This window comes from Gossypium hirsutum, chromosome A04 (assembly GCF_007990345.1).
Source record: "Gossypium hirsutum isolate 1008001.06 chromosome A04, Gossypium_hirsutum_v2.1, whole genome shotgun sequence".
NCBI classification, from domain to species: Eukaryota; Viridiplantae; Streptophyta; class Magnoliopsida; order Malvales; family Malvaceae; genus Gossypium; species Gossypium hirsutum.
Genome location: NC_053427.1, coordinates 80,387,679 through 80,415,454, shown reverse-complemented (window position 1 = coordinate 80,415,454; position 27,776 = coordinate 80,387,679). Strand labels below are relative to the sequence as shown.

Here is a 27,776-nt window from a genome sequence, read left to right as displayed (position 1 = left end):
GTTCAATCTAGCCCCGTGACACTAAGAGCAAGGATTACAGGTTCATACAACTCCAACAACTCGTTACTTTGTTAGGCACTAATTCTAGGCCTACATATGCTATGTAATTAGCTTTCCTCCTATTCAACCAAAAAAAATCAATGAAGATGTATCAAATAATAATCCTTTATAATTAATATGAGTAAAGGACAAACTTGTCCAGATTAGTTTTTGAAAATCCAATTAAATTGAGCTCAAACCGCAGATGGTATCATCGATAGCTCACAAGTTCACCCGCCCAGGTTAAAAGTTAAAATGGAGTACGAAATAAACCGATTGTTTTCATCGAGCTTAGCCGGTGCCGTTTTGGAGCGAATCACTAGAGAATTGATGACTCCTGCACGAGGCTTAATCAGAAATGAAACTGTTTGGAGTCCAGGGCTGGAATTAGAGGGGTTCGGGCTTTGTTTTCATTTTGCCAACTTCCTCCCTTTCCCTTTGCCGGCGAAGTAACATGGCAGCAGAAGAAGATGATGTATGGGCAAAAGCCACAAAAGTAGCTGATGATTTGTACGAGATTAGAGACACTTTTTTCCCTCAAAACCCCGATGATAAAACCTCTAAACTGCAACACGAATCCGATCTCGCTCTCAATCTCCTCGATTCCATTCCTGCTGGTATTTTCCCTAATCATACTGTTCATTTTTTTTCTTCTTGCTTGCAACCAAATGGTTTGGGTTCTACTTTTTATTTATGCTATCAAATTTGTTGCTGCCATCCCTCTGCGATTACAACAACTCTGCATTGAATGCGGATTTGAAGCTTCTTGCTTGAGAACACTGAAGACTTAAATACCTATTACTAGAAATTTATACAAATGTTTCAGTCTAAAATGTCAGAATTTGGCACTTCTACTAACTCTAAACTATTCTAACTGGATGTTTTACTTGATGCTTGTGCTCCAATTTTTATTGAGTTTAATACTTGCGCTCTTATAAATTTTTTTTGTTACTTTGACTCTGGAGATCAAACTATCGTGAAATTTGTTATAGGATTTTATAGAAGTGTACATGTATATATATATATCGATATAGATGATTAACCATTATGTCATGCCACGCTATGACCGAAATGCTGCATTATCCAAATTAACAGTAGAGTTTTTCTCAATTGTCTTTCAAGTAACTTTTAATAATAGTGTAAGGATTAAATTCGTTAATATTGACTGAGAGAGTCTAAATGGTCAAATTAAAATGGTGAAGGGAGTGAATTCGTACTTCAACCTATATATTTCTGTTAGATTGGTGTTCTTATATATATTTTGATCATGTTGGATATAATCTGCTGATGTGCAACAGCACCATGGAATTACAAACAGAAATGGGACCAGAAATTCTCATCTTTTCTTTTTTAGCCTTATGTTTATATCAAACTTTTTTGGCTCATTAAAACATTTAACTAAACATCTTTTACTACAGAACAAAGAAAATTACCTGCACGGCGTGCAGCATATGAGTATCTACGAGGGAAGATATTAGATGTAGTGCCTGACTATAGGAAGGAAGCAGAGGATCATCTTTCAAAAGCAGTAAGCAGGAATAGAGTGTTCACTTGTTTTTATGGCTTGCTATAATGCTTGGGCTCTGAATAAGGCTTATGCTTTTTATCTAATATTTTTTCTTGTCCAGGTTAAACTGAATCCATCTCTTGGAGATGCTTGGCTTTGTTTGGGTAACTGCATTTGGAAGAAGGGAGATTTGACTTCAGCAAAGAACTGCTTTAATCTTGCATTAAGCAAGGTTAGAATCCACATTGGAGTTTTTACTTTTAAGTGTGTGTTTTTAGTTATTATACTTTCTTTATAGTTCATATCAATTAATTGTATGTATTGATTCTGTATCATACAGGGCCCGAATAAGAAGATACTTTGCCAATTATCAATGCTGGAAAGAAGAATGGCTCAAGGCAAGGGATTTTGTTCCTTTTTTTTTCTTCTTAATCACTTCTGGTTCTTCTCTTATGCATTGTTTCTGGATGCTTATGGAGTTCGGAAGCCAACTTATCTGTTTTTGAACTTAAAATCAGCCTTTCAGGGATTAGCAGTAGTCAATCAGTCATTTTTTAAAGTGGTGTTGGAATGCTTAGCTAGGTGGGTTGTGGAAGTTGAGAATCTGATCCTGAGAAATCAGGCAAAACACATAGCAGAATTTCTCTTTCAAAAATGAGTTTATGTTTACTGAGAAATTAATCACAAATGTATTAAAGAATTTCTTTTGATTTATATGGAACCAACTTGTTTGAGCTGATGAACAAATTGACATGCTTGATATTGGTATAAGCCCACGGGTTTCTTGATCTTCTGTATGTCTTAGCTGTTTTTGATTCCTTATCCATGTCTAAAAGACATCGCTTCCTTAAGGCAGGGTAACTTGCTGCTGGCACATTTGGCAATTTCTGTTGGATCCTTGCTTTACTACTAAACCCATAAAATGCTGGATTTCAATGGAAGCAGTTATTATTCTACTTTGACTGAGGGGCAGCCACATTTTTCTTTTGTTAATGGCAGTTTAAAATAAGATACCTATCAAATTGTTGATGCTTTTAGGTCATGATATATCCTCATTTTTAGTGCTTGGTGTGCACTCCCTCTGTACATTGTTGGTGGCATAAAGTTTGGCATGAAGATCAATTCACTTATAGTGCTTTGGATGCTTGAGCTCGAGGAGGGATCTCATTAAAGAGAATTTCTAAAATTCTAAAATAAAATTATCTTGTTTGGTTACAGAAAATTTTAACTGTCAAAATTCTTTGAATTTGGATGAGAAGTATCGAAGGCCAGAAATAATATAAATATGCTTAACTATTGTTACATTAAATTAATGCATTTTAAAGTGCCTTTATTTTAATCTAAGTGGCTGTTTTTAGGTAGTTGAGTATTCAGAACTACCTTGAGGGTTTCCCCTCATGCAAAAGAAATTAAAAAATGACTTGGAAAACTATATTATCAACTATCAAGCAATACGGTTGCTCTTATTTGGGCTTTTTTTCTGGTCTTATCATAAACAAAGATGCTTCATTGTTTCTTACAAAGGTTTTCTGTCTTCTGTAGGTGCGGATAATCAGGCAGAAAAGGTTGAGGAAAGTATTCAACATGCCAGGGAAGCCATAACTTTGGATGTCAAGGATGGAAATTCTTGGTGTAAGATTCTTCAAACCTGTATCATGCTTTAAACTTTACGTATCCAATTTTCTTCAGCCTTAAATATGAGTCTGAAGCAAAGTATGACAAAAGTCTGTACCTTCAGTTAATTTTATATTTTAATTAGGGTAATGGTCAAATTTACCATTTGTATGAGATTGTACATACAAATTTACTACTTTTTTTTTGGGTGCAATGTTAATTTAAGCTTTTTTTTTTGGTGCATTTCCTGTCACGTAGGGATGAAAAAGAATATTGTGTCAAAAGAATTTATTTTCTGATGCTATTATTTGTTAACAAAGCATTATTAGTTTGGGGTAAAATGTAATTGAACTCTGCAATTTGAGAGGATGGGTTCTTTTCCTAATGTTTTCCCTGAAATATCAAAAGGGAAATGGAAAGAAACAAACAAAAGTTTGTTTTTTTTATAATTTGTGACATTTAATAAACGTTGCAACTTGTAAAACATTTTTACTTTAAATAACTGTATTCTTAACTTTAAAATGTTGAGATTGCACCAAAAGTGAAAGTATGACGCCATTGAATTGCACCTGGAAAAAAAAGATTAAAATGTACATTTGGAGCTCTAAATTTGGTAAAATACCATAACCTGATATTGTTGCCTAACTTTTATTATGATTAGTGTACGACTCCTATCGAACACAAAAACATTTAAAGTTCTATTCTATGTTTGGTCACTGAACTATTTCGAGTTGAGCATTTTAGTCCCCCCCCCCCAAAAAAAAAAATCCCGAATTCAGTAATTGACTTCAAAACATGTGTTTTCATTTTTTCATTATATGTGCATTTGTTAGAAGATGCCATTATTGCCTTTGCTTTTAATTATTTTAGAAGCCTTTTAAGTTTTTACCATGCAAACTGTGAATGCTGATCATGGAATCATTTTTCTCTGACAGATTATCTGGGAAATGCTTGCCTGACAAGTTTTTTTGTCACCGGAACTTGGGATCATAGCAAACTTCTTCAGTCCTTAAAAGCGTACCAAAATGCTGTAAGTTGGTGGCTTGAGAACTTCACTGCAATTTTCAACTATATAGTCTTATCATATGATAGTCAGTGTACCGTCAATAATGGTTTTTTTTTTCTTAATCGGTTCATATATTTCTACTTACAATATTTATGCAATTATGTTACAATGTATTCATGTTTGGGATGTGGTTTAATTATTTGATTGCATGTTCCAGGAAAAGGATGAAAGAATGAAATCAAATCCGGACCTGTATTTTAATTGTGCAACTGTGAGTTTATTACATCCATCCACCTTTTTCTTTGATCCTACGTCTGGAAAGATGAATCTGAGAGTGAATTTGAATTTCATTTGCTATATAAATAATGAGAATGAAATGACCACATATGCACAGATTAGTTAAGATTTAATATTGCTATATATTTAAAAGGTATTTAAAGATGAATTTTAAATTCACAGATACCTTATGGATTTCAAATTAACTAATAATGCTTCTAGCAAATCTGTAAACTTAAAAACGATTCATGAAAGTTATACTTACATATGTTTTATGGCACAATTTACATTAATTCTGAATTTCAAATCCTTGTTATCAAACATAATCTGAGTGTGTTTCGAATGAAAATCTTGCTGAGAAATAGCTTTTTAGATAATGGGTGCCTGATCTGTTTATGAAAAATGACTACTACGTTGGTATATGGCTCCCTTTTCAGTTTCAAAGATTGATAGGCTGAAAAAATTACTCTCTTGTCAGATGAAATGCATACCTCACTTTAATAAAGTTATCTTATGCTGTAAACTGGTCGAATGAAGGGTTTTCTTCTCCACATGATAGGATGTGCTGCATGTCATTTCTGCTATGGTTTTTTATGGACTTTCTACGTTCAGGTAAACAAATATCTAGAGAATTATGATAGGGCTCTTGCTGGCTTTGAAGCTGCTGCCTTAAAGGATCCTAGTCTCAATGCTTCTGAAGAGGTTGAAAAGATGGTCAATCTCCTCAACAAACTAGAGATTTTGCTGAGGGTAATGTTTTCTTTTTCCTCTCTGAGAAGCCAATAGAATGGCCATGGATAAATTCCGAATCAGTTATCTTATGCAATGGCCCTTTTCCTGGTGATTTATTTTGAGTAATCTTTCTCTTTGGAGAAATAACTCCCCATATTCTGATCAGCTTACACAGATTTGTTTCTTTTTTAAATATGTATTTTCAAACCAATGATTTTGACTCATTTGTCTTTGGTTCTATTGTTGTCTCTTCTTAATAATCTTGTGAACATCTTAATAATCTTGTGAACATCTATTTCAAATTTGTTGATTTTTCTTCACTTTCACATTGATATACATGGGTTCATGGATTGCTTTTGAAAGAGAAGTGTGGTTAATGCAAACTTCTTTTGTGGAACTGCTAGTGACAAAGTATAGTTTCAGACACTTTCAGTGATTTGGCTATCACAGTATGGGAGAATTCTTGCTTTTCCTTACTGTTATTGATTAATGTTGTGTGGTTGTTGTGAAATATCATTTTCCACTGAAAATTTGATAGATAGGTTTGTACAGGGACATTCTAAGTCTAAAAGACTTGCTTCTTTAGCATCCAACATTGGTGCTGTTAATTGTAAGCAACCCGATCTTTCTACTGTGTTTTAGTCATTGGTTTATATAAAGTTCAAGTGAGCTACGTGCTAAAATTTTTATCAATTTTCGGAATACACTGAGTACCTTTTATTTGCATCTTCTTGTGTTAGTGAATTCCTCATATAAAAGGGCAACTCTAGATGCGCTGTCAGAACGTCCAAATAAAGCAGTTGCTGTACTGGGAAAAGTGCTATTGTTTGTTAAGCATGAGAACATCACCCCCCTGTAAGAGATCTACTTGAATTCCCATTTGTTCTATTTATTGAGTTTCCTTTTTCAGTGCTTATAAAGTTATCCTATGTTAGCATATATAACTTGTATGACTTGTCCTTTGGAGCCATAATCTCAAGATGTTATGGATGTAAGCAAATTTAAAGATCATTTGTGTTGTTAGATACTCAAAATTTGTGCTATATGGTCAATTTTTCTAAATCATTAGATGGACTTTCGCAAGCAACTTGCTAGTCTGCAATATTGCGGCAAACTTAATTGCTATTGGGGTTTCTTAGGGGCTAAAAGTAAGTTCCAAGTGGGATCTATATAAAATGTTAGTGCTGCTTCTTGAGATTAAAATGCTAATTGCCAACCAGCAGAATTTGGTGGAGTCTACCTTGTTTTAACTAAGTTATATGCCATTATTATGGGAAGGAAAAATTCTTTCGACTGAATGAGAGTGCATTGCTGTGAACTAAAGTATAGGATCAAATTTGATGTTGTGGGTTGAAAGATGATATAGGATTGCATTTGATTCTGTGGACTATATTGTTCTATGAAACTCCCGAGTATACAATTCTGAATAGGATCACCTGAATTGGATTTGAACCAATATCAGGGTATTTTCCTTTCAGTAATTCTGAGGGGGATTTCCCACCCAACCTACTGCCCAGGTAGAGTGGATTAAATTAGGCACCTGTCTCCTCGAGTACCTTTAATGCCTTGTAATTTCTATGCACCATTCTTTGCTTTTATTTATAAGTTAGATTTTCCTCTCGATTCCTACCTGATGAGTTGTCAAGCAAAATATGAGCTAAATTTATTTTGGTTTAGCAGTTACTTTTTGGTGTGCGATTCTGATCAAAGTTGCTTTGTGCTATCAGTATATGGTATACGCAATGACGCGGTAAGTATTCTGCTTCAGTGTTTACATCACCTCAAGACTACTTTTTCTCATTTTTTTTTGAAATATGGTTCTAATTATCAGTCATTCAGAGCTGTATATATGAATCAATTAAACCTTCTGGTCACAGATTAAAGAAGGAGATCAACTAACATTGTTGGAACCCCATTTCCGTAACATTGACTTTTCTTGGAAAGGAAAGGTATTTTCTCCTAGATTTTACTCTTTTTTTTGGTGGGGAGAAGGAGCTCAAAGTATGAACATGCTGCATTGATGACCTGTTCATGAAATCTGTGTTTGTGGTTCTCATTAAAACTATATATAATTTGCAATCTGAGTAATTTGATGAGTGAAATGATTGCAGTGTTACAAATTCAAGTCAATTCGTGTGGATTTCTTGGAGCAAGTGCTTGTGAATGGCAAAGCTCTTCCCCCACATCAGGCCATTCGCACATCGATTTATGCTCAACATAAACCATAAATGTTGTGTGGAGTTTTAACGATTTATGTGTGCCTATTGTTTACAGTCAATTCTTTTTTTAACTTTTTCCTAAATTTTTCTCATTTGTCCTACCTTAATACTTTTGTGTAAATAGATCAGCTGATAAACAAGGAAATGAGAGAGATTTATTGTCTGTCATATGGTTTCGATTATGATTGTCACGTTCATTCATAATTTTTAATGCCTTTTTCTCTTGGCACGAAAATGTTATTTCAGCTGCACAACTATTCCGTCAAATGATGTACATTACTGTTGTCCCCTCAGCAGTTGCAATATATATATTTTAATAGTTTCTTTGTGTGGTATGTATTATAATTATAGTCAAGAAATTACATATTCGTGCATTCATTATAGAAATTGGCATATTTGTGCGTTAAAAAAAAATGTATGTCGTTTTTTAAATTGATAGAATTGGCATTATCCAAAAGAATTTCCAAAGAAATCAAGATTTAAATTTTTGATGCTTTATGTTAAATTGAAATTTAATGTTAAAACTCAAGGACCAAAATTTCGATACAATATTGGTAAGTAACATTGCACTACTAATGGATGAGGGAATATCTCTTAAAAAATAAATCTGAAAGGGAAAAACAATAAAAGAAAAGAACAAGGGCAAGGAATAAAAAGTTGAGAGGTTGAGCCAGCTGGCAAGTAAGGGGAAAAGAAGACAAGACAAGGCAAGGCCAGCGGGCTGGCAGGCTGGAGCAGTTGTCTTGTTTTGGGCCCTTTATGAAAATCTGTAAACTCAACATTCCGACCCTTCCCGCCCCTCAGACATTGATTTGTTCGGTCATGCTCTGCCTCTCCTCTCTTAGGATTTTACATCTTTTCTTTCTTCCTTCCTTGTTTCTTTTTGTCCTTGTAATACCTCAACATAGTTTAACTACAACAACAACAACTAAATCATAATTTAAATGAGGTTTAATGGTATAAAGTCAAATCCCTATACCCTCCCATTATCAAGAAAATAAAAAAAAAATCATGGAGGAAGATGTCAATTCTTATACTATTTATGAGTAATCTAATTTTAATTTAGTTTAAAGCCTTGCAAAAGGTGGAAAACAAAAGTTGGGTATTAAAGATAATAATAATAATAATAATAATAATAATAATAACAATAAACCGGAGAGGGGGGCAGGGGCAAGGGCAGTGGAATTTGGGTGATGGGTAAAGGTGTTGGAGGAGTATATGAACAATCAAAGTCTGACAGCCAAAATGTAGGGTCCAAAGATCTATCCAGTATCAGCAGCTATGCCCCAATAGTGATAGTGGTAGGGAAGTGAGTCTCCCCCCTCGGCCTTGGATAGCCATCCCCATTTCTATTCACTTGAAAAAGCTCTCTGCATTTTCCTCTCAAAATAAATACATAATCTTAGAGAGGTAGTTCCCACTTAGTCCCCTCTACAGGGGACATCTCCTTCCCCTTTTCCAACACCTCTCCCCCCCTATTATTATTATTATTATTCCCCTCCTAATATTCCCTCTCCTATCATTTCTCCTCATTTTTATTTTTATTTTCTTCATTTTAGGTCTCAAGAGATTTGGGATTTCGTTTTTCATTTTATATCAAATACCCAAAAAAATAAATAACGAATTAGATTAAATGTAATAATACTATTTAGCAAAATAGGTAAAAGATTACCTACAGAATGAGGGACATTTTATGTTAAAAGGCAATACAGAAGTGATATTTTGGCATAAATTTGATTCATATGGCGCTTTTGGCACAAATGTGATACATTGAACTTTCTCAAACTATAAACGGTATAATACGACAATGAGCCCTTAAAGGTTTATCAAATTTGTCAATGTAGTCTTTTCACTTTAAATTTATATTTAAAATATTAAAAAATATTAGTTACCTTAAAATTATAATTATAATTATTAAAAATAAATGTCAACTTTACGTCAAGCCAGACTTGTAAATCTTTCGCCACTGTATCAAAACAATGTTTCACTCTTGTCAGTTGATTCTTCTTTTTTATCTACTAGATCTAATTCATTAAATATTTCATCTAATGAAAAAATAATAATCCCCTAGAGATTTAGATCATAAATAGATAACAAAATATTAAATAAATTAATCAGAGTCATCCATTCCAATCCAAACCCAAAAGAAATTGGCCTCAAATATATGTAAAAAAAGAAGAATAAATATAATTTAATCTGAGTTAGTAATTGGAATCCCATTTTGTTACATTATATAAATATAATTAACAGAAAGTACAAAAACTTAGAAAGAAGAAGAAAAGGGAGCTTTGATTAATTTGCAAAGCGCAACAAAAACCGTCAAAAAATATTAACGGGAGAATTGCAGGGAGGGGTTTGGTCTAGTCTTCTAAAAGTTGAAATCCTTTTTATTAGTAGTAAAATATGCTGCTCTATTCAGAGCTTGTCATTTTCAGACGTCTGGTGGGAGAATCCAGTGTTGAAGGAGACAACGGTGCTGTTGCTGATTGAATCGAGGATGATGGTGACGATGATGCTGATGATGATAAAGTAGACGGTGGGGATGATGACAGATCGTCATCTCCTTCTCTTTGCTTTCTTTTGTTGATTCCTCTTCTTCTTGCTCTTGCTCCTTCTCTTTGTTCTCCCTCTCTTAACTCTGTGGTCGTGTAATCTATTATGCGTTTTACATCTGATAATTTCACTGGTTTCACTATAAAATCCTCTGCTCCTTCCTCTAAGCATCTGTTTATCAACAATTTCAAGATCCATTATTTTTTTTAACCCAATTTTTTTCAATGATTTAAGGCCATAAAAGTTACTTAAAAAAACAATACCTGTCGATTCGAGCTATAACGTTCTCAGATGACATGATAACAACTGGGATTTCTCTAAAAGCTGAAGATTCCTTCACCTTTTTGAGCAATTCGTAGCCGGTCATTCCAGGCATACAATAATCGGTAATAATCAGATCAACCTTCAGACCCTGAAAATCACAAAAAAAAGCTAACAAATGAGGTCAGAAAAATCAATATCTGGGAAATTTTGTGATGAAATTGCAATTATTATTAGTACTCACATCAAAACCATTCGTTTCTTTCTTTTGAATCTCCTCATCTAATCCCAGGTATTGCAAAGCTCTCCTCCCGCTATCCACTGCCGTCACTGCACAAATCCAAATCCAAACCCCCATTCGATTCAAATCCAAACTAATTAATTTAAAAAAAAAAGTCGAAGAAAAAGAAGGGAATCTGGATGAACAAACCTTTACAAGAGGAAATTCTGAGCAAGCGTTCAATGACTTTCCGATCAACGAGGCTATCATCAACGGCAAGAACATGAACTTCTTCGGTATCAGACGTAGAAAGATCGTAGCCGTCTATCTTCTCCGTCGTCCTCATCCAAGCAACGCCACCGTTCCTGGCCATCTCAGAGACAACAAAATCAAAGAGGGAGATTTCTGTAATGCAAAAAAAGGAAAAAGGGAGAGAAAAAAGAGAAGGGCTTTAATAAACAAGGCTTCCACCCCTGGTTCAATGGTCTGGCATTTTATACGGTGTAATGTTTTTTAAAAGAAAAATGGATATTAAAATATAAAATTTCTCTCGCAAATCAAATCTTTCTCACACTAAGAAATCCCCGCAATCTAATATTTTAATGCAAAAGGAGAGAGGGTTAATAGTCGCTGGGATTCGAAAATCCACTTCGGTGCCCTGCCCCCTGTCCCTTTTCACTTGCCTCTTTCCATTATTTCGTTTAAATATCGTGGTGACAGATAAGATAAATTGGTCAAAATAAAAGAAATATTATTGAGGGACGTGCCAGTGAATGGTCGGAATCGAGCAGGGAAACTGACCGGAGGTCAATGGAGGAAGGCGCCGTCAAATCCGACACATCTCCCGAACCGGCGGCATAAATAACAACAGCTTAAAAATACGTTTCTTTTCTCCCTCTTCAACCGGCTTTGAAAAGACGGATGGAATTGGACAAACAGCATCTTTACTATTTCTAGGAAGGGTGCACACAGATTTTTATTAACAATAACAAAAACATCCAATTTTTTCAAAATTAATAATTACCCTAAGTATAATATTTTAAATTAAAAATTTTATCTTCCTCGTTGCTTGTTTTTCGCAGGTACCACCCCACCTAGTGTTCTGTCCTTTACACTCCCTTTTTTGGTCTATTAATTCTTCTGTATTTATTTAATTACACGTGCTGGGTTTTAACCCTCTCAAACCAATAATGACTTTGATTCTCTTAATACACCATTAATCAACTTTGGTTTCTTTTTAATCACCTCTTCTTCTACCATTCAACCTTTATGTCTTCATGAAAATTATACTGATTTTATATCATTTTTAAATAAATTACATATAAAAATAATTTAATATATTTATTTTTTTAAATATGTATGATTGAATCAAAATTAAAATTTTATATGTATAATTGTATCAAATTTAAGTTCATGAATCAAATTGTACTTTGAATTAAAGTTTATATATAATTTTAAAGTTTATCTCTTTATATATACTTATTGAGTTAGTGTCATTAATCTACATAAGTAAAAAATTATTAAAATATTTTTATTTTTATAAAATAATAAATAATAATTTAAGGGTATTTTAAATAGTTTATTTAATGCCTGTATACCTTGTATAAATATATGATTTACCTAAAAAAAAAATTACCCACAACATGCTATAAAGCTGGTATATATTAACTTCTCTAAAAAGATAATTGAAGAAAAATGGAGTGAGATGGGTGAATATACCAAAAATGAGTAACGAGAATGTGTAAATAAGTAAGAATGAAAAGAGGGAATTAGTTAGGGAATAGAAATTAGAAATTGAAAAGAAGAATGAGAGGATAAGGACATGAAATAGAGGTGATCAAAGGGATTTAGGGAATATTAAAAACGCAGAAATGGAGTTGAAAAGGTAGCCAAAACGACAAGAGAGAGAGAGAGAAGGGAGAGATTTGGGGGAGTCGAAAACAAATCTGGGGGGTGGGGGGGACCAACAAAGCTTTTTCTAATCTTTCGGACTTTTCTTTTATGTTTTGAAAACTGCATATCAAATCTTGGAGATCGCCTTAACCTTGCCTTGAAATCAACAATCATCGGATCCGATCCGATCCTTAACTCTTACCCCGCCTTTCCTTTTTCTCGCCATTTTTTCTTCTCACGATTTGCCTTTTCTACTTTACTTTCTATTCATTCAAGTTTTATTTTCTTTCCAAATTTATTTAAGCTTCCATTCAACCTCTTTTTTAAGGTTTATTAATATATTAAAAAATCTTAAATTATTATCTTTTGTTTAAAACAAGTCAATCTACTTTTTTTTTAATTAAATAAACTCATATTTTTTATTAGTTCACCAAGCTTCATTAATAGAAAATAATATATACACAAATTTCTAGTTAAACATTGATTAGGAAAATTTGGAGTCAAATTTATTTATAAACATTGAAGAGAAGTTATAATATCTAAAAACAAATTTATTACAAAGAAAAACTCCTTTTATTATTCTCTGCTTTGATTCAAGAATTGTCTAGACTTTGATCTAAGATTAATACGGTTGCTTTAAGGGTCATCAAGACTTGACCCGTAAACTAGGTCTGGCGAGATACTTGGTTGAAAATTAGACTTCATTGAATTCAAGGGCTTTTGAGACTTGATGTTGAATCAATTATGTTCACTTCAAAGTTTGTTGAGACTTGATCTTGAAAACAGTTATAGAGAGAATTTGGATTGAAGAGTTTTTGAAACTTGATATTGGATGGTTTAGTTTGCTTCAAGGGTCATCGAGACTTTATTTTAAAAACAAGTTGTTATCTCCTTTATGTTGATGCAAAGAGGCTAACGAGAGCTTTGATCCAAAAGCATTCTAGTCTTGATCTTTGATGGAAGAATGACTTCACTTCTAGGCTTGATCTCGAAGAAAAAAATCGATCAAACAAGATAAAAAAACAACTTTCTCTAGAATGGCTATGTTGTTCTTCAAATTCTTTAGAGATTTCTTGGGATTTTGGAGAAAACTTCTAGTTATCAACATATTCTTTTCAAACTTTGATATCTAAACTCAAAGACTTGTGAACTTGTGAAACTATGTAGAATTGTTTGGTGGTGACCCTCTTTTATAGTAAAGCCAATAAAAAAAAAGATTTCATGTAGGATATAAATTCTTTATATGAGTTATCCATAAAGACTAAACTCTTTTATTTATAGTTATCTCTTATTAATTTAATTAATTAGAAATAAAATAATCATTTAAAATAATAACTTAATTATTTTAATTTAATTAGTGATCATTTATTTTTTTAATTTTTTCTTAATAATTTAAATTAATTAGAGAAAATAATTATGATATCATCATTTTCACCAATGGTAATTTCGGTCAAGGTTTTCAAAAATAGATATGATAGTTGAACCAATCAGACCATCGATTCACCCGGTTTAATTGAATAAATTATTAAAAATAAGAAAAATAGAAAATAACTTATCCAACTAATTAGTTCTTAGTTTATAGTTCAATCGGTCCAACCCCTTATTCTGGATCAATACCTCGACCGATTCTTAACCCAACCAGTTTGACTGGTTGTCCGACTCTGAAAATAATTATTTTAGCTTGATCCATGACGATTTTACCTTGACACATGACACTTTATAACTAGTTCGAAAATTTCTTTATCTACAAATAAATTACAAAAAGCTGATGAGAATTAGAATAAAACAACAACAATAACAACCAAAAAAGGAAAGAAAAAGGGGAAACACCCTAATTATAATTTTCATTCAATTTGTTAATAGTGTTAAAGGTAGGTTGCTAGATGCTAACTAGAAATAGTCAATATCAATTCATTAAAGCATTCAACACATAAAATAAAATCGTGAAAGAGAACTACACCCAAGCATACTAGGAGACATAACCAATGCTCATAATTTAACTGTTAAGGTAATATCGTTTGTAGTTGTCTTCAATGGTTTTTTTACGCAAAGCAAAATGTATAAACAAATATTGACTCACTGACCTAAAGTTTAACTAATATTAAGTTACATTACGTGGTCAGATCATAATGCAAGAATGCAACTTATATTAGTAGGTGATCTAAATAGTTTGTAGTCTAAAGAATCAAAATTAAGCAAATCAATTCAAGAACTATTATATTGTCGATCAAGTTCAATTAGAAGGGTACATTATATTTGGTATTAGAGTGGATGACTCCTAGAAGATAGAGTCATAGATATGATTGTTTGAATTGACAATATATCAGATAAGACCCAAGTTGAATTTATCCTAGATTCGTTTATAGATTTATTCACTTGTGACATACCTCAATCCTGATTAAGTAACTGACTATACATGTGTGACTTGCATATTTTGATGTATTGAAAACTTGAGTCCAATTGGTAATAGAGCCGAAAGCTAGTATGTTAGTATATGACTTCTGCATTACATGACTTCATTTACAGTAGTAGAATTTATAACCTGATAAATGTTAAATGGTATCCTTTCATAGGCATTACATTGTTGATGAAAAAATTAACGTGACCACAAGTAATTTGTCTAGAACAAATGATTTAATTACTATTTGTTAATAATTGACATTTTCATAAAAGAAGATGTAATGGTTAATATGAGATAGGATTACATGGTTGATGGAAAAGTAACGTGACCACAGGTCATTTGTCTAGGACAACTGATTTAATTACTATTTGTTAGTAATTGACATTTTCATAAAAGATGTAATGGTTAACATGAGATAGGATTATATTGGGTGAATGAAATTAACCCAAAAAGATTAAGGATATCTTGTGAGGGTAACACACATAAGGTCATTGAACGAGCATAAATTAAGTTACTTTCGTAATTGTATATAACGAGGAGAGCTTAGTCGTGGTACTTTTAGTGGATTGACTCTATAACTCAATAAATGTTGTAAATAATAAATGAAAAGTTAGAACTTAGTTACAAATTATTTAAATCCTAATTACATAAGTCCAATCGATCCCTCCGCTAGCTTGGTACGACCCTTGAAGATTAGCATCTAAATCGATGAAATGAATGAATGAAAATGACAAATTAGATAAATAGATCACATTGTCACAATCCACAGTGAATGAATTTTCTCTCTATAAGCAAGAGATGGCTTAAAGATTAAATTAATTTCTCCAAATTATTATGCAATTGATTGCAATTAAATAATTAGAGTTTGGAGTAAAAATTAAATTAAGTACTCATCATAGTTTTATTGAAAAAGATAATTAAATTTATTTACTCATAGATTCTAGTATAGTAAAGTCGTAGTGAATTTAACAGAATTAAAGTTTGGTTGAGAGAATAATTTAATTAGGAAAATTAATTAATTTTTTAATTATTTAAATAAATAATATTTTGGAAATAGAAAACTAAGTTATTGAGTTGGTAAAATTATATGGGTAAGTTTAAAGACCATATGACACGGGGTATGCTGCCCACCCCTTGTGGTCCTAGTGGGATTAATTTTTTTATTAATTTATTTCTTCTTGTTCAACTAAAACTCTTGTAATTTTCTCTAAAAAAAAGACTAAGGGCTAGATCAAATAAACGATACTAATCGTCATCATTCTATCAAATTTTAGTGAGATTTATTCTTTAAATAAATTTTAACTTTAAAAGAGTTTTTTTTATTCTATAGAGAATAATTGATTTTCCCCACTAGAACATCAATTGATTTTTCATTGTGTTCATTGATTCATGAGTTGGAGCCCAAACTATAAACAAGTCGATGTTCAAATATAGCGGAGAAGATTATGTTGGTAGAAAGCTGATAAATGACCTAGACTGCCTATTCCTAAACATATGTACGAATTTGGTAAATGGTTTATTGTTGTAAATAACACAACTGTTTGATTTCATTGTATAATAAAATCAATTTCTAAACCCAATTTTTCCAACAAAAGCATGCATAGATGAAGAACGTAAGGCTAACTTTGCCTTGTTCGTGCCTCATATTTCAAATTCTTGTGAAACAAAAGCCAAATATTATTGAAAAGGATGAGATATATGAGGATAAGTTAGCTGAGTTTAACTCTTCCTCGAAATGGACAAAAAAGAAAGCATGTTGTAGTAGATGCGGAATTGGATGTCATAGTTGATGATATTGAATAAGATGATGAGCATGCATTAGTTGCTACCCTAGTCACAACTAGCTTAACATCTAACCGAGTTTCGAGTGTAGCACAAACTAGGCATATGGAACATTTGGATGAAGAAGTTGTTTGTCTCGAAAATAATATTAAGTATCATAAGTAACAATTGAAGCTTCTCCAACATTAGATGACTCAAGCTCTTTGTTACAAGATGGATCTACTTAGGGACTTTAAGACCTTTGTATCTGTGAACAAAAGAGGGGGAGTGAGTTCAAAAGAGGAAAGTTTTTAGTTTTATGAGTTTTTTTTTGTTGAAATTGTTTATTGTTTTGTTAAAGTTGTTTGTTGGTTTTTTATGGTTATTTTTTTTAAAAAAAAATTGGACAGTATTTTGTTGGGTTTTTTTGGTTGATGATACTTTGATACTTCTATTTTTAGGACTTTTAATTGATGAGTTGTCCTTACCTCATATTTGCTATGGTATTAGATTACTATGCATTTTGATTGTTAATGTTTTTGTTATTTCGTATTAATAGTGAATTCAATAGTTTTAATTCATTATTGATTAGTTGGATTAAGAGGGAGTATTGAGTTGATATCGGTTGATGTGTTGTTAAGTTTTTGTTCAAAATGCCAAGAGGAGATTATTAGTGCCAATTACAAGGGTAGATGCAATGCCAATTGCAACGAAAGGAACATCTGGCAAGTCATTGGAAACTGCCTTATTTGGTTGGCATATTTTTACCAAAATAATTTGAGTTTTTAATTGTTTGTTTTTAAGACTTTTAGTTGCTCTTTATTGAAGACATATCGTGTAAAAATCAAGCTAAGTAATGATTTTATTAAGATTTTCAATGTGATTGAAGATCCTATAAATAAAAGATTTGATCTCCAAGGAGTTTGATGTTGAAAAGATCTTTGCCAATATGTTCTTTATTGAATACATATTCGAAGGTTACTTTTGAGGAATTAGATATTCACATTGATTGTATTTTAACAACCCATATTATGTTTATATATAAAAGGGCTTGTTAGGTTTAAAGTGTGTGAAAAAAGCACTTGTTCATTGAGGAACTGATTTTTTATGCATATTTTGTACATAAATTGTTTTTTCAATTTACAGCTAAGCTTTTAAAGGGAAAGTCTTAACGGGAGAGTGGTTTAGAGTAAAGTATAAGATCGAGGTTACGACTTGGTGAGTGAGTGAGTAGTTTAGAGTAAAGTATAATAGTGGGGTTACGACTTGGTGAGTGAGTCAAACTCAAATCATTTTCTAATAGTTGATTTATAGTAGATTACCCTTTAGGCAAGGCCCCGAAGACGTAAGGAGATTTTGAATTAAGTAATCAATCCTTTGTGCCCATCTCTATTTTATAACTAGAAGTAAGTTCATCCAATTGCAAATGAATGAATATCTAAAAGGTAAATTCAATGATTTTGCAATATGATAGGAACAAAAAGGCACCATCTATATATTACTGTAAGCAAAAAGTCGAAGGGCATATTACTACTATAGAAGAAAAAGTGATTTATTGTAACACCCTTTAACCCCAAGCCGTAACCGGAATAGGGTTACGAGGCATTACCAGACTTATACACTAACATTTATACAAAATCGAGTCATAAACTTTACATTCCAGATCAATTTTTTATCAAATTTTATCTTAAAGTCCCTAATATGGGCCTACAGATGTTTTAGAAGTGATTTGAGACTAAATCGGGAACTTTGGAAAAATTTTCTTGAAGATAGGGCCACATGCCCGTGTGGCTTGGGACACGCCCGTGTGGATTGGAACATGTCTGTGTACTGTAGCCGTGTGATACATAGCTAGCTACTGTAGCCGTGTCAAGGCCGTGTAATATTTAGGAGGTTACTAATTTTCTTACACAGCCATAAGGCACGCCCGTGTCCCCTAACCGTGTGGCACCATGTAGGCTTGATTTAAGCCAATTTGCCACCCCTTTTTGAGGTAATTTTCACAAGCCATATTATATAACATTTGTACCTAAAAATTTTTTCAACCAAACAATTATTTCAAACCAAAACATGTATATTTCAATTTCCAATCACAAAACATCACATTCAACATAGTTTGCATACTTAATTATTCATATAATTACATTACTAAATCAAATCCTATACATGCCATATAAACCAAAAAGTTATTTAACAAAATCTACTGGAGTAAATCTGGATAGTGTGACCCTTGATGTAGATCCAATCCTCCATATGTATATAAGTCAATCTATAAAACAAATCACATACACAAGTAAGCTTATAGAAGCTTAGTAAGCTCATAGGCATAATAACACAAATATTACCAAACACTGCACACAATTATATATGTATTAGTTAAACGATTTCATCCTGTAAATCACAACTTCATTAATAAACTCATTTGAATGATTTTCATGATGCAATTCACGAACTTAATTCTTTTGGGCCCGTTTCTTATTTATTTCCATTTTCAAATTAGGGAACAATAATGGAGTTGAGTGCTTCATTATCACATTGCCATAGTAAACTATGGACTTTCTCATTATCACACATCACACACTGAAGCCATAGCATACGGATCACATATCATACCGATGCCATATCCCAGATATGGTCTTATACGAAATCACATTATCACATCACACCGATGCCATAGTCCAGTTAGGGTCTTATATGGGAACGCGAATCACATTGTACCGATGCCATAGCTCGGCTATGGTATTATACGGAAGTATATATATTACATCTTTTCCATCAATTCATTATGGTCATAAAATGAAATTACTCAAACCATTGTTCCAACTAATTTGTTCTTTTAGTTACACATTATTCATTAGTTAATACAATTTGATAATATTCATCTACAATAAAATACTTTAGAAATCATAAGATTTTCATATCAAACATTGAACTTTGTCATATGAACTTACCTGGGCTAATTTGCAAAAGTCGTAGAAATTCAGGAACTATTCTTGAATTTTTTTCTTCCCACGATTCACTTCGTTTTCTTGATCTATAATTATAAAATCATTCCTCCATTAGCATCTATTTCAATTCCATTCTATTTCACAATTTATGCCCTTAATTTTTAAAATTTCACAATTACCCCAAACTTTTTAATTTTTACAATTTAGTCCCTATTCAATTTATTCATCAATCCAACTAATTCCTTTCAAATATTATTTTATCTAAACACTACAAACTACTTCACAGCCTTCGACATTCCAAGCTTCAACACAAAACCCTAATTCCATCAACTTTCACAATTAGGTCCTAAAATAAATTTCTATGCAAATTTCTTTATAAAATCATCATATAATGAAATTAAAACCTTAATTCCATGATAAATCATCATAAAATTTCAGCACTTACTCATGATAACTTTCTAAAGTATTCATAAAAGCAAAAACTATTGAATTAGATATTAGGACCTAGTTGCAAAAGTCTCAAAATCACAAAAATAACAAGAAATAATCAAGAATTGAGCTTACATGTAATAGAAATATGAGAGACCAGCTTAAAAGAACCTTTCAATGGTGTTTTTGCTGGAGAAGATGAAGAAAATTGAAGAAAACTCTAGACTTTTACCTAATATATCATATTTTACAATTTAATATTTACCCAATTCCAATTTTGCCTCTTGTTCACACTTGATTTTTATTTTCCAGCACACACATTGTAACACCCCAATCCCGTATCCGTCGCCGGAATAGATAAAGGGGCATTACCAGTCTTGAAACTCATATCAGAACAGTAAATTTTTTTTTTGAACATTCCTTTAGATAAGTACTAAAGACAGTCAGGGATACAATTTAAACTTCTATAAGTACACATTCAAAAGATGCCATTTTCGCATGGCTTATATACATTAACCAAAATATCCTCTCACTACTAGTCTATTCTATACATGCCATAAGATAATCCAAAACGTAGCAGTACCAAACAGTGGATAGTGATAGTGTGACTAGTTGCTGATGATCCTCGAGCCTATAGCTTCCAAATGAGATCTATAAAACAGAGGAAACAAAGTACACGGAGTAAGCATTACAATGCTTAGTAAGTTTTAAGCAGTGTCAACAGATAACAATCAAATTATAACATAGTTGTTCGTATTTTTATTTCACTCTTCCTTCGGGCATACCATCCCTTTACCGAATATGCACATCTCATCATATATAATAGGCAGATAAATTCTCACTTGATAGTGACCTCTTATGATCATAGGTACATTACATATTTTTTTTCCTGACTTTCCACATTGACCAAATGCACAATAATCATAGAACAGTCTTATTGCTTTACTCACATGTGCATCACATAACGACCTTGTGATTTAGTCTAAATCAAACTTAAATATAATCTCAAAATACATACCTGACCAACTTAACGCATTGAACGTATTTATTACCAATTGTTACTGTGAAGTTGTATAATCTTACGCTTTACTTGAATCTTCAGCAAAACCTTTAGTTCGGGGCTTACCTGGACAAAATCTCCACACGTAGTCATCGGGTCTTTAGAGCTCGGATATAGTACGAGCACGAAGCCTACGGACATTAATCAGTGATAATATTCTCGCATAAAGCCTGCGGGGTTTTAACCCGGATATAGTACTGACACAAATGCCCTTCGGGACTTATCACATTTATACACTTTCACATCCATCACGTTGGCCACTCGGCGCTATCACTTATATACACTTTCACATTCATCACATCGGCCATTAGGCCTTATCACATATATACACTTTCACATTCATCACATCGGCCATTAGGCCTTATCACATATATACACTTTCACATTCATCACATCAGCCATTAGGCCTTATCACATATATATACACTTTCACATTCATCACATTGGCCATTCGGCCTTATCACATATATACACTTTCACATTCATCACATCGGCTATTAGGCCTTATCACATATATACACTTTCACATTCATCACATCGGCCATTAGGCCTTATCACATATATATACACTTTCACATTCATCACATTGGCCATTCGGCCTTATCACATATATATACACTTTCACATTCATCACATTGGCCATTCGGCCTTATCACATATATACACTTTCACATTCATCACATCGGCCATTAGGCCTTATCACATATATACATTTTCACATTTATTCAAATATACTTCACATACCACATATACTATCATGTACAGACTTGGTCTTGGCCAAATCTACATCCATCACTTTCCAATGAATAATTCAATTTTACACCATACTATCATTTCATATTCGAATACTCATAAACTTACAATATCACGATTTAGAATTCAAGTATGGGTTTAATCAATAGCTTATGAGCAACTAAAACAAGTTTTATCCATGTTTACAACAAAATCACATATTCACTACGAGCTGTTTTCCTGAGCAATGGTCACTAAATTATTTATAACCGGAGCTACAAGACTCCAAATCACTTGCCGTTAATTTTCCCTGAATATATACTCGTATATCTTTCATCCATAAATTTTTCAGAATTTTAGGTTTGGCCAATCAATACCAGATTTTTCTTAAAGTTTCCCCTGTTTCACTGTTTGACTAATCTGACCAGTCTTCACTACGAATCAAAATTCTCATTGTACAGAATTCAAAGTATGTTCTATTTGATTTCATTTGAAACTAGACTCATTAAGGAGTCTAAGCATATAAATTTTATCTTGTAACCATTTTTGTACAAATTATAGTGATTTTCTTAAAACAGAACAGGGGATTTCGGAGTCATCCTGACACCGTCTCACACAACTTTAAATATCTCTTTATAGGAAATTCCTTTGCTTACACGGTCTCTTTTATAAGAAACTAGACTAATTAAGCTTTGATTTTATATTTTATTTAGCCTATAATTTCACACCAAACATTTATAGTGATTTTTTAAAATCACGTTACTGCGGCTGTCCTGAGCAAATTATTACAATTTGCTCTTAAATTTCCAAGTCCAAACACTTAGGAACTTACCATTTGAGTTTAAGACATATCATGGCCACATCATATCTTATTAAATCAACTCATTATATCCTATTATAGTTGAATTTACTCAACATTTAATCACTTAAAACTTACCTCGGATGTGGTCGAACGATTTCGGCGGCTATTCGATCACTTTTTCCCTTCCCTTATCCAACTTTGGTCCTCTAAGCTCTTGAGCTAATTCAAACAAATTTAACTTATTAAAGTCTCATTATGCTAGCTTATGGCCGAATATGACAAGTAGTTTGATAGGTCATATGGCCACCTATAGCTCAAACACAAAATGGTCATACGCATTTTTAATCACATTGAGCAATTTAATACAATTAATCTAACATTTCCTCATGTGCACCTTTATGACTGAATACATGCAACACCAAGCTATCTATTCATTCATGTATGCATCTTATTTAAGCATGTATATCCACAATTGAATTCATCATATAAATATCTATGATTTCACTCAAATAATCTCATTACAACACACGGTGCTCCAACCATTATTTAAATTCAAAGCTCGGCTAGTACACATATATACACTAGCAATCAATTACTAACATTTTCACTTCATCTTAATAGCTAGCTTAGCAAACCTTAATTTAACACATAATTTATACATATCACATTCCAAGCATTCACTCAATTCTATCACTTAAAACACACACATTACTCAATAACTTCATAGTTCAAATTCGGCAACTACACCACTAATATTCAAAATCATATTCGGCCTTAGTACTCCCTTGTTAGCCGATTTTTCTTCATTTAGCAACTAAAATAATAAACCACAACATTTAAATTCATCTCATTCTTCTCCCATTTGACCGAATGAACATTTATCAAATGAAAATTCAACTAAACAACAACATCTTTCTTTCTAAAATGTATATACACCACACCATCAATTGAAGGTAAATTCATGGTAACATTAGTATTGAAAGGTTGCGTTGTGGGCAGCCTAAGAGGACTCGCAACACTTGGCTTAATTTTTGTAACATATCACATTCGGAGGCTGATTCGGACAGCATCAATAATACAATATTTAGACAGCATAAACAGGGTAGCAATTAACAACACCAACAAGGTAAAATTCGGACAGCAATTTGACAGTTTCAACAATTATCAAATAAAAGTTCAAGGAAAACTCACCAAGGTTCCCAACACCGATTCTACCTATTCAATTTGCTCCTCCCCTTTTTAGCCTTCTACTTGAAAATTTCAACTTATAAGCAAACAAATTTCATGGTTTTCCCCTACATGCAGCCGGCCTCTCCTCTCTAGCTTCATTTGAAAGAGACAAGGAAGCAAGATAGAAAAATAAAAGTTGAAGTGTTTCTTTCTTCCATTCACGGCAATGGAGGGGGGGGGGGCAACCACACACATTTTTTTTGTCATCATTTACCTTCCCATTATTATTTTATCCTTTCTCACATAAACCATTAGCACAACATGTTTTATGACATGTTTTGCCCATCACCCTTTGTCATGGCTGGCCACTAGTAATTAAATGGGGGAAATTGACATGCAAGTCCACCCCTTTGATTACATGCACTAATAGATCCTTATGGATTAACCTATCACATTTTAAAAGTGTCACACATAAGTCCTATTACTAAATTCACATGCAATCGACTAAATCGAAGCTTAAAATTTTCACACATTCATATTCACATATTTTAGACAATAAATATCATATTCAAATAATTTGGTGACTCGGTTTAGCGTTCCCGAAACCGCTTTCCGACTAGGGTCATTTTAGGGCTGTCACACACATGCCGTCCAGCCCAATAATAGGTGTTTAATTGCCTATTTAGTCCTCCTTTAATAATTACTAGAGCTATTTAATCACATTTCACAATTTTGCACTTAATTAAATTTAGTCATTTTTACCCGATTGACTACCGAAACCTTAAAATTTCTTGACGAAACTTTAAGTCTAACTTATTAACACTCCATAAATATTTATGGCTCGTTTTATGAATTTGAGGTCTCGATACCTCATTTTTACCTTATTTAATCTACAAATTTCTTTTAATTCATAATTTCACTAATTAAAAATTATTTCTAAAACCACACTTAGCATTTACTTACTAATATCTAAACTCACATGTCGGATTTAGTGATCTCGAATCACTGTTCCGATATCACTGAAATTTGGGTCGTTACATATATAGGCTCTATAAAAGACACCCATGCCACTCGCCACAAACTACATATATGCTACCATATTTTCCAACACATTTCACAATTAGAAAAAAATATGTTGATTAGTTTCCTTTTCTTTACAGCAAAAAGAACAATATGTTAACTCCTGAAAAATAACACTGCACTTTACCAATTCAACTTTTGTAGGTATCCTATTCTTAAGAAGTTTCCACACGAAAACTTCAACTTTTGGCAACAAACAATTGACTTGAATAAACTTCCAACAACCTATCCTTGATGCGATTCTATAAAATACACTATAGAAAAAAGATCTAGGGTTGTTAGTTGTGTTGTTAGATCCTTTCCAAAGCATGTAATTAAGAGAGGTAGAACTATCAGATTGAGCATCAAACATACAACAAAAACCAAATCCATTGTTGTACCTTCCAATCGAAATGATTCCTTCTCATAGTCACATTCCATTTCTATTTTGAATACAAAGGTAACTAACTTCGACCCCTTCCTCAATTTCTTGGTTGATAAAGTATGTATTCATAAGAATAATTTCAAAATAAATAACCCATTTATCTATCCAAAAAATGCATTTCCCATCGGTAACCCTAAGCACCAAATCTATTTGGAAGACATTGTTGATCACATTTAAAGTTGAAATCAAGTTAGGAATGACTTTTTGAATCCATGATTTACCCTTGTAAAAGTAGAAGGCAACATGTAACACCTCTATACCTGATTCAACCCTCAGAACCTAATATAGGAACATTATATTTGGTGCCAAAGAGATTTTGGCTAATAATTAAGAAATTTGACCGTTTAAAGATCAAATTTTAACTTATACAACTCGTTATTATCATTACAAACATTTGGGTATATTACTGGTTAATCGATTTCATTTGGAAATGTAACAAATATGGTTTTCACTTAAAACAAAGGGGCAAGTATCGATACTAAATCATAAGGTATCGATACCTACAACAAGGTATTTGTACCCCTAACAAGTATCGATACTAAAATCGGCTTCTGGAATTGAAATTTTTTTAAATCAAAGTGCAGTTATTGATACCTTTACCTCAAGTATCAGTACCAGGCCTTAGGTACTAATACCAAGGTGTGGTATCGATACCAAATTGGCATTCTATTTTCTAAAATCTTGAAATCAAGCTCTAGGTATCGATACCCAGCCCCCTGATATCGATACCTTGAGTTAGTTTAGTTAAAATACCTTGAAAAAATTGCTAAAAACCCCAACAAGATTATCAAATCAATCCAACAACTTAAAATCATTAACATTCCAATATGACCCCATTTATCCATAATTCATAACACATTCATTTCTATAAGCATCAAACTTGTGGAATCAAACTTTAAACATACTATAATTTTATATAATTCAACTTAAACAAAGTTTAAATAGTTAACGATTTAGTCCCTTTTACTAAAATCTACTTGTTAAGCCTATATACATGCCATACCATCATCAAAATATAAAATCATACTATTAATCAAGCTTGGAGATATGATGGGATGAGCAGGTCTCAGACCACTTCTAACTTCTTTTTTGATTTCAACCTACGCGTTAAAAGAAAACATGTTAAGCTAAAATAGGTTAGTAAGTACTACAAGAATTTAATCGTAAGTTTAAGGGTTTATTCTGAAACATAGTATTAATAAAGAATTATGTACATTTTGAATGTCAATTTATTATATAAATACTTGTAACATTAATCATACTCGTTCAAATTTACACTTACCGATTTGTATTTCGTTCGCAAAGCCCAAAGTAGATTTAATAGAACAGTTAGGATAATAGAACACTGTCGAAGTGGATAAACAAAGAGTACGCTAAATATTGCTTAATGGCATGCCACTACTATCCTAATAGTTCTAATTTTGTCTACTTAGGCTCAACATCAAATATGTTATCTTTGCATTCATTTCAATTTCATCATATTTTATAAATTATAAATATAACTTGTAATTCACCATACTAGGAATATTCATAACATAGTTACTTTTACTTATACTTCACTATACGATTTTATTATTAACATTAACTCTCTTGTAACATATTTTACCTTCATTACAATTTAGTTCTCTTTAACACCTCTACATATTTTTAAAACTAAATAATCTAAATAACAATTTCTACTAATAATATTTTAAAAATAAGATTAAACCCTTGTAGTACTTAAAACCAAGGCTTGATTGCAGAGTTCCTTCTTTCTTCACTTCTTGGCTACACCTTTTCCCTTGTCTACAATTTGGTCCTATTCTTTCTTCTCATTTACTTCATTTCCATGACAAACATATAATATTTACTTATTAACACCATAACCATACAACATATCTATGCACAACTAATGAAACTAACATGAATATCATGAAAATTCTTCATCTTCTTACCTTGATTTCTTGATGTAACAAACTAACTCTAACTTTCTCTCTCTTCCTAAACAATTATTGACTTTCTTTTCATGAAATTAATGTATCTACTAGTCTTCTTTAGTGATTTAACTAAGAAAACATGAAAGAAATGTGAAGAAACAAGCTTAAAGGGTTCAAAAATAAAGGAAATATCTTAAATGGTATTAAAATAAAAGTTTGGAGAGAATGTAAAAAGTGTCGGTTTTGCTTCCCAAAGAATGATGATGGCTTTCATATTTTTCTTCCAACTTTTACACCTTTCCATTATAATATTTATTGACTAAACAATTAATTTAATAGTTTTTCTATTTAGTACACCAATCACCAATTGCCACAATTTAATCATTTAACCACTAAGTTTCCATAATTATATAATTTACTAAATACCTCTTTAACCTTTAACTTTTTTTTTTTTACAATTCCTTCCATGATTCATGGCATGTTTAGATAAAAGTTACATCTCTAGTCCTTCCTCCTTTTTCATCAAATCTATGTCACTAACGTAGATTTTTAATTTTACACTTTTGCCCCACTACTTCCCATTTTCCTACAATTTAGTCAACACTACAATTTCTAATCTAATGTCCTTAATAGTCATTTTCTATTATCACCTCACTGCTATAGCTATGTTTGAATCCAAACACAGCCCATCGCTGTTTCTAATATCATTGTTATTGTATCTAATCTCATAGCC

At 32.3% G+C, this 27,776-nt stretch overlaps 2 protein-coding genes across 5 annotated transcripts; one reads left to right on the top strand and one right to left on the bottom strand.

Moving 5' to 3' along the window:
- Positions 1 to 288: 288 nt before the first annotated feature.
- On the top strand, positions 289 to 7,712 carry LOC121228190 (tetratricopeptide repeat protein 5). 2 transcript variants are annotated; one of them, XM_041111459.1, is made up of 13 exons: positions 289 to 656; positions 1,458 to 1,567; positions 1,668 to 1,778; positions 1,887 to 1,944; positions 3,089 to 3,178; positions 4,096 to 4,190; positions 4,384 to 4,437; positions 5,055 to 5,192; positions 5,727 to 5,784; positions 5,915 to 6,029; positions 6,852 to 6,924; positions 7,052 to 7,123; positions 7,286 to 7,712. In XM_041111459.1, exons 1-13 carry the CDS (start codon positions 494 to 496, stop codon positions 7,400 to 7,402), a joined length of 1,254 nt encoding a protein of 417 aa, XP_040967393.1. In that variant the 5' UTR covers positions 289 to 493; the 3' UTR covers positions 7,403 to 7,712. The 2 variants fall into 2 exon arrangements, with proteins under 2 accessions (XP_040967393.1, XP_040967394.1); XM_041111460.1 differs by having other exon boundaries at positions 291 to 656; positions 6,855 to 6,924.
- A 1,868-nt stretch (positions 7,713 to 9,580) lies between these two features.
- On the bottom strand, positions 9,581 to 11,566 carry LOC107899007 (two-component response regulator ARR5). Of its 3 annotated transcripts, none has more exons than XM_041111457.1 (5): positions 11,229 to 11,547; positions 10,638 to 10,792; positions 10,452 to 10,537; positions 10,210 to 10,358; positions 9,581 to 10,117 (listed from the first exon to the last, which is right to left on the bottom strand). In XM_041111457.1, the coding sequence occupies exons 2-5, from the start codon at positions 10,771 to 10,773 to the stop codon at positions 9,805 to 9,807; spliced, it is 684 nt and encodes a 227-aa protein (XP_040967391.1). In that variant the 5' UTR covers positions 10,774 to 10,792; positions 11,229 to 11,547; the 3' UTR covers positions 9,581 to 9,804. The 3 variants fall into 3 exon arrangements, with proteins under 3 accessions (XP_040967391.1, XP_040967392.1, XP_016680084.2); XM_041111458.1 differs by having other exon boundaries at positions 11,195 to 11,541; XM_016824595.2 differs by having other exon boundaries at positions 10,638 to 11,566.
- Between the last annotated feature and the right edge of the window lie 16,210 nt (positions 11,567 to 27,776).

Bases quoted from the DNA above. Each gene is read 5' to 3' on its own strand.
- LOC121228190 (XM_041111459.1), top strand. From the start codon at position 494: ATGGCAGCAGAAGAAGATGATGTATGGGCAAAAGCCACAAAAGTAGCT. The intron at 4,438-5,054 runs GTGAGTTTATTA...TTCTACGTTCAG, and splicing joins TGTATTTTAATTGTGCAACT to GTAAACAAATATCTAGAGAA. The intron at 6,925-7,051 runs GTAAGTATTCTG...TTCTGGTCACAG, and splicing joins ATGGTATACGCAATGACGCG to ATTAAAGAAGGAGATCAACT.
- LOC107899007 (XM_016824595.2), bottom strand. From the start codon at position 10,800: ATGGCCAGGAACGGTGGCGTTGCTTGGATGAGGACGACGGAGAAGATA. The intron at 10,538-10,637 runs GTTTGTTCATCC...GGATTTGTGCAG, and splicing joins CAGAATTTCCTCTTGTAAAG to TGACGGCAGTGGATAGCGGG. The intron at 10,359-10,451 runs GTGAGTACTAAT...TGTGATTTTCAG, and splicing joins AAGAAACGAATGGTTTTGAT to GGTCTGAAGGTTGATCTGAT.